This window comes from Armigeres subalbatus, chromosome 3 (genome assembly GCF_024139115.2).
Source record: "Armigeres subalbatus isolate Guangzhou_Male chromosome 3, GZ_Asu_2, whole genome shotgun sequence".
In the NCBI taxonomy this organism is placed as follows: domain Eukaryota; kingdom Metazoa; phylum Arthropoda; class Insecta; order Diptera; family Culicidae; genus Armigeres; species Armigeres subalbatus.
Window position 1 is genome coordinate 353,994,308 of NC_085141.1, and position 7,877 is coordinate 354,002,184.

General features: G+C 43.4%; 1 protein-coding gene across 1 annotated transcript; it reads right to left on the reverse strand.

Moving 5' to 3' along the window:
* Positions 1–3,142: 3,142 nt before the first annotated feature.
* Positions 3,143–5,225, reverse strand: LOC134222818 (uncharacterized). Its single transcript, XM_062701968.1, is given in 2 exon segments — positions 3,143–3,947; positions 3,949–5,225. Coding segments are annotated over 2 exon segments (1,758 nt in total). The 5' UTR covers positions 4,902–5,225.
* Between the last annotated feature and the right edge of the window lie 2,652 nt (positions 5,226–7,877).

Genomic DNA, 7,877 nt, shown 5'->3' on the forward strand with positions numbered 1-7,877 from the left:
GTATATATGGCTTAGCTTTGTTGATTTTGCATCGCTGACAGTCGTTCGTTACTTTTTTTACGGTTGGTCTCAAACGTGATACATGATAGATCTGTCGTATTTCGTTCACAACCGTCTCGAAATTGGCGTGGCGAAATCTTCGATGAAATTTGTCGATCATCAGTAAAGTAAATTATCAGTAAAGGAAGAATAACGGGAAATTTCATTGCAGAAGTCGCTTTATCAGCAGCTTTAATCCGGCTATCAATACGCAAGATGCCTTGTTGGTCCATGAACGGACTCAGCGAATGTAGAACGCTTGTGGATTTCAACGGTGTCTGACGATTGGCCATCAGTAGGGCCATTTCATCAGGATACGCTTGCCACTGTACTGACTTGATTAAAGTTGTTTGCGCTAGCACCAGCTCGTCACTAGTAAGTATCCCATTTGTAGTTATGGCGCGAACACGTTTTAGCTTAAGATTTTCGACGAACCGTAGCACATATGCAACGGTTCTCAGTAAGCGTTCGAGCTTGGAAAATCGTTGAAAATCTATTTCTAATCCTTGCAAGACTAATTTCTGATGCATATAACAGGGACGCAATTCTTCTTCTGCTGCTGTGGATAGCGGTGTACTTTTAGAACGTGGCCATTCTTCCTCCGATTTTCGCAGAAACTCTGGTCCTTCAAACCAATCGCTGTCCTTGGCGAGGCAAGGTCCTTTACCCCATTTGGTTGCTGCATCGGCTGGATTTATTTTCGTAGGAATCCATTTCCATTCTTCGGGATTGGTTAGAGTGAGCAGCTCTCCGATCCTACAAGCCACATATTGTTTGTAGCGCCGGTGATCTGTTCGTATCCACGCCAACACGGTTGACGAATCACTCCAGAGATATCGTTTGGCTACAGCTACCGTGTGACTCTCAATGATGAATTGCATTAGTCGTGCCCCTAAGACTGCCGCTTGCAGCTCTAGTCTTGGAATCGAAAGAGGTTTCAACGGAGCAACCTTGGCCTTGGCTGCTACTAGGGAACAGGCAGATGATCCATCCTTGTTTACGATGCGAAAGTATGCCACGGCCGAGTAAGCCAGTTCACTCGCATCTACAAATACGTGGAGTTCCAATTCCTTATAGCTGGCCCGTGCTGCTTGCTTGAAGTAGCATCTAGAAATTTGCACTTGATTAATCGTTTTCATCGCGTCGATCCATCTTCTCCACCGTTCCCAAATGTCATCTCCGACCGTCTCATCCCATTGAGTTCCGGCACGCCAGACGTCTTGTAGGAGTATCCTTCCATGCACTAAAACCACACTGAGTAGACCTAACGGGTCAAAGAAGCTCATAAGAAACCGCAACATCTGTCGCTTGGTGGGCCGATTGCCGCTATCTATCAGAGACTGCACATCATCCCTTAGTTCCGTGGAATAGCAAAGAATGTCATCTTTCGTATTCCATAGCATACCCAACACACGCTCTCCAATAGAAGCCTTATCCAAGAATAGATTTTTGGTATCGACGGCATTGCTCTCGCCGATGGCTTCTAGAACTTGGTTTCCATTAGACAACCAGTTTCTCAAGAGAAATCCTCCTTGGCCGTGGATCATTTTAACTTCCTGGGACACCCGTATTGCTTCATCGATGTTTTCGAAACTATCCAGATAGTCGTCTACATAGTGGTTTTGTATGATTGCTTGGGACGCTTGAGGATATCGATCGGCAAACTCGCTTGCGTTTTTGTTCTTCACGAACTGTGCGGAAGCTGGCGAGCAAGATGATCCAAATGTGGCTACGTTCATGAGGAATACTGTGGGTTGCTTGGAAGAATCGGTGCGCCATAGAAACCGCTGAGAATGTCTGTCTTCTCTACGTATCTCAATCTGATGAAACATTTCTTTCAAGTCTGCTGAGACTCCTATCGAGAACTGACGGAAGCGCGACAATACTGCTGGGAGTGATGCTAATTGATCTGTTTTTTTCAGGAGTAGAGTATTTAAGGCAATCCCGTCAACGGTAGCAGCTGCGTCCCAGATAAGCCTTACTTTGGTAGTTTTTTTTGGATTTACCACTGCTCCCAAAGGTAAGTACCATACGCGTTTGGGATCAGCCTGCTCCAGTTCATGCTGTGTCGCTGGTTTTGCGTACCCTTTGGTTTGGTATTCATCTAGTTGCCGATGAATGTTTGCCTTCAAGGTTGGATTACGGTCCATTTTTCGCTCGAGACATTCAAGTCTCCTCAATAACTATCAGGAAATTCAATGGAATCATATTTCCACTCGTTGAGTAGTCTGCTGAAGAATCATCCGCGCCCTCTGGATTTCATTCGATTCCAACACTACCTCCGCTTTTGTACCAACATCTTCTAAGGCGAAGTATTCCTTGACAGTATTATGTAATTCACGATCACTCACGCAAGCACACGTATGTAGATTAATTGAATTTGATGACGAGTTGCTTTTCTGTCCGCCGTAAATACACCAACCCAAACGGGTTTTCACTGCTACCGGTTCATGTTTTCCGCCTTCCTTCATGTTCAGCGGTACTGACAGATTCAAGTTGTCGATTCCAACCAGCAAACGTGGAACAGCATTCTTGTAGCTGGCTACTGGTAGTTTCCTCAAATGGGGGAACTTCTTCGCGAGATCGTCATAGCGCAAGCTCTGGCTTCCAAGTCCCAGGTTACGCACTGTATGGGCTACCATTTTATTTCGTCTCTTGTCACCTCCACCGGATATCGTCATCTGTACCTCCATCGAATTGGATTCCATTCTCGTCATATTGGCAGTCCAAGTCAAACACAAAGGCATCGATGTTCCGCTAATTCCTAGCTCAGCAATCAAACTATCCTCGATCAACGTGAACGATGAACCATCATCCAGGAACGCATACGTCATTACAGTAGTTCTTGGTCCGTATAAAGTAACTGGAACGATGCGAAATAGTGACGAATGCAGTGTCTGCCTATGGGTATTACTACTACCAGTCTCCTTTGATGTGCCTTCATAAGAAAGCCTATTACTACGATTGGAGTGAAGTAGAGTATGATGACGAAACTCACAGCCTCCCACACCGCAGCGTCTAGTATAGCGACAGCTTCTTCTTCCATGACTATTTAAGCAAATGCGGCATAATCCATGTGACTGAACGCACTTCCACCGTCCCTCTACCGAAAAAGATCTAAACAATTCACACGCCGGTACACTGGCTCTTCTCGCAACTTCTCTTCAGTGTCAACATCATGCGCGTTGATGAACCCCCTCTGCTTACCCTTGACTCGGTCTGACAATGTTGATTTGCTTCCTCCACTATAGGCGGTCACCTTACTAGCCGACACCACAATCGATGACATGAACGTACCAAAGCTTTGTAGATTCACTTCCGGACACTTTTGTAAGTAAGACGCCCACTCCATCTTTGTATGGGCAGGCAACTTCTCTACCAACTCCATCAGCAGCGAAGGGTTAGAGAGATGTGCATGTTGACCTGCCGCCTCTAAATGATCGCATAAACTTTGCACCGACATTCCAAACTCGATTAACGTTTCCAGCTTCTCTGCCTTTGGAGCGGGAACAGATCGTACCTTACGCAATAATGCATTAATTAATAGCTCGGGCCGCCCATACAATAGTTGTAGCGTGTTCAGTACCTGTGGAACAGTATCCGGAAGCAGCAAGCGGCTTCTAACCGCCTCGTATGCATCACCCTTTAAACACCGTTGTAAACGCGCGAGATTTTCTGCACTGGTAAATCCACACGCGAGCGTTGTGTTGACAAAACTGCTTATGAACATGGGCCAATCCGCGGCGTCGCCGTCGAATGGTGGTAAATCTCGGGGCATCACCTGCCGAGCAGCTAACTGCGAGGGAGAAGGGACGTAAGAGGGGAGACCCGAGGATCCCAAGACATTGACAGATGTTGGGTACATATTTGCTTGACCGTAATGAGCTGAATCATGAGCAGCTTGGTCATTTCAAAGGTGTGTCGTATTGCGACGTAGTATTTCTCGCTTTGTTCCAATCGCAAGTTGGAACGGTTCTATTGGGCAATCCCGGGTTAATTTTGGAGAACCCAACAACGGAAGCAATAGTAGTTCTACCTAAATTTACGTTACCAAATTTTCTCGTTAGATCTTGGATCCATTGATTGTAGTTAGATTGTTTCTGTGGCTTACCTGATGGCATTTCGGTAGGGAGGGAGAGATTTCGTGCACCTACTTGCGTACCGTTACCTACTTCATTCGTTCCTACTTTTGTAGAGCTGAGTGTTTTCGGCACTATCTTAGGAATCGCCCCTGTGACCCGGGCGACAGGCTCAGCATTCTGTTGGTGAATCCGTGCCGGAATCGTTGTTTGTAGGGCAGTATGCACTGCTGCTTGTACCGCTGCATTGATTGCCGCCTGTAGCGAAGGTGAGATTGATTGCGAGTTCGATTGCGGTGTTCCCAACGGGCGTGCGTGGAGTGTGTCAGCAGCTTCCCGGTTCTTTTGTTGACCATCGGCGCTATTTTCGTTTCCTGCATGCTGTTCGACCCAATCTGCTGTTCGCTGTTTTTCCGGTTGCTCCGGCTGGTCATTTCGTTGGTGTAGTTGCTTTCTTTCCTCCTCAAATTTCTGACGTTCTTTCTCTAGTTCCTGACGGGCCAACTGACACTGCTTTTCCATTTCTTGCAAACGGACCTGCATCGCAGCAACCCTGCTGCTGGAAGAAGACGTACGAGATGAGCGGCTATCAGGTAAACAAGCATCACATGTGAATGATTCGTCGGCTATAGACTCGCTGACTCCGGCACATAAGAAATGCCACCACGCTTGGCAGCGATCGCACTGTACATAGTTATCGTACGAGTCGGGTCTATTGCAGTTGGCGCAACTTCCCTGTTTTTCATTTTCCTTTGCCGTTGTATTTCCTTTCGACGAAGCCATGTCGAATTATCTAATAGATTTGTTCCGGAGAACAACGGGCTCTTTCCGAGTCTTGAAGCAGATCGCAAATTCGCTTTCGCTGATACAGCTATTAGCTATAATGTTTTTATTATTTCATTAGTAATTCACAAATATCAATACATGTACTCACATAATTCGGTATAGAGCGTTTTTTCTATTGTTCTGCTAGTGTCCCTTTTGTCTAATTGAATCGATGTATCCACTCTGTTTTAATTTATAGGTTAGAAATAGTATAATCTTAAGTATAAACTAACGACTTACTCTCTCTGTGATACAAGCTGTGATTGTTTAGATTAGGATGTATTTTAGCTTCAGATGATATTAGGTTTTAATTATATGTACTGTTCCACACTTCTATATTATCAACTGATCTGCTGGTCTCGAGGAAATATAGTTGACATTGACATTTCTTGGTGACGTACTCGCACGTTAGCATCAACTACCCTAGCAGTGCACCCAGTTCTCAACACCTATTGTACCAAATTGGATATTTTGAATTTCCGCGCCGTCGTTTTCTTCTTTTTGGAACCTCGTCAATAATAATATCAAAAATAATGTTATAAAAGACATCAACGGAAGATTCAATATTACCTTCATTATCTAAAATTTGCTTCCAGTTAAATCTACTTAGCTTATGTCTTATGTTGTCATAGTTTGCTTTATTGTTGACATCTTTCATAATCCTCGGGTCACGTAGTCTGGCTTTAAGTAAACGGCCGTCTCCTTCGGTGGATTGCTGAGTCAGACGGACGATGGGTGATCTCATCGGATCTAAATCAAATTGGCTGTCAGGATTCGGTAATGGCCCTCGCTGTCGTTTGGCCGAAAGTCATTCGACGAAAAGCCATTTATTCGAAAAACAGGTTAGCCCAAAAGTCAGCTAAATTCCATTAGGCCGAATTAAACGTTTGTCCGAAACGGTATTAGGTCGAAAATGGTTTGACCGAAAATGACATTTGGCGGAAATCGAAAAACAGCCGAAAGGTTCATTGGCTGCCCATTTCGGTCAAATGGCCCTTTCGGCAAATTGAGCTATTCAGCCATCTGTTTTTTTTTTTTTTCAACCAAAGGAACTCTTCGACCAAGTTATATTTTCGGCAAAATAGTTTTAGTGTAATAGGCCAAACAACTTTCGGCCTTATCAACGATCAACTTCAGTTACAAAAGCTATAGAGGACTAATTTTTGTCATATAAGCCTTATATTCTCCTCCAAATGCACTATGGCGCAGGATACAGATTCACGCATTTTACGCCAAAACTATTTAAAACAAAAAAAAATGTTGTTCTACAAAATTGTTCGGAATAGTAGGCCTGAATGGGGACCCTCCTTAGCCGTGCGGTAAGTCGCGCGGCTACGGTCTAGGCAATTTTCGGATTGGAAATTACTTCCCTGGGCATAAAAGTATCATCGTGTTAGCCTCATGATATACGAATTCAAAAATGGTAACCTGGCTAAGAAACCTCAAAGTTAATAAATGTGGAAGTGCCTAATGAACACTAAGCTGCGAGGTGGCTCAGTCCCAGTATGGGGATGTGATGCCAATAAGAAGAAGAAGAAGTAGGCCCATCATTAAGGGTGGAATAGTAGGCCCATCATTAAGGGTAGTCCCATCATAAAAAATAGGGTGGGTCATTATATGAAAAATTTAAAAAAATATTTTTTCTATTCCACAGAATGCTAACATGTAATGTTCTACAAAATTGTAACACAGCTTTTTCCAATATTTTTTTCTAAAAAAAAACTGTTTCTGTAGTTCTTAAGTTGGCTTATTTAGAGCATTTTTACCTATTTGGATTAGGGTGTTCCTAAAAAAAACAGTGCTTTTGATTTATTTTTTTTTTGCTTTTTTTTTGAGAAGTCGTCTTCGGATGACTTTAAGAGCTCAAAAAATGCAACTTTTGATGAATAAATATGCTTAATATTAGAGGTATGCACCGGCGCGCAACACCACCGCCGCCGCCGGAAGTTTTTAGCATCACGCCATCGACATTTTTGCATCGGCGAGCCACCGTTTCATTCCGCTGATTTATGATTTTCCACGCCGATTCAAATTTTGCCGAAGTCCGTCGAATTTCCCGATCGATATCCCCAAAACCAAAACCTCTGACTTGTCTCCGGTTTCGTGAATGTAAATTCTTCCAAATTCCCGTTAATATTTCAAAAACTTTCCGTACTTAAATCGAAGAATTTTCTGCTGAAATTCACTTTTTTCGAAATGCTGAAAATATTCCTGTTGAAATCCGGAATAAATGTCCGTAAATATTTGGAAAAACTCTCGGTGGAAACTCTTTTAGTTAATTTCGAAGAAGTTCCCATGGAAATAAAAAACAATCAAATCGCTTCTTGTGAAAACTCCAAAGAATTTCATATAAAATTTGCGAAGAATTTTCCGCATACATTACCAAGTATATTTTCCATTGAAACCTAAAGAATTTATCGATGAAAGTTTTGAATGGAGAAGGGCCGTTTGGTCGAAAGTCGTTTGGAAATGGACATACATACGGCCGAAAGTGTTGTTTGCCTGAACTGATTATTTAGCCGAAAAAGTCATTCGTCCAAAAAGGTCAGACGGGTCGACTTTTTTGGCCATATGACCCGTTTGGTAGTTTGGCCGAAAATGTCATTTGCTTGAAAGCGACATACGGCCGAATATGCGGCCGTATATCGCTTTCAACCAAATGACATTTTCGGCCAAACTATTTTGGACCCAAGAACCGTTTCAGTCAAACGTCCAATTCAGCTAAACGTATTCTGATAAATGACAATCGACCAAGTGGCATTCGAACCAATGGCCTTCACCGAATGATCAATGGCCGAAAGTTGTTCGAATATGTCATTAGACCGAAACTCATCTGGCTATAAATGACATTTGGCCGAAATGAACAACTGGTCATTTGGTCAAAAAAGTCGTTTGGCCGTATAGGTCAGCTGGCTTAAAATGCCGTTTGGCAGA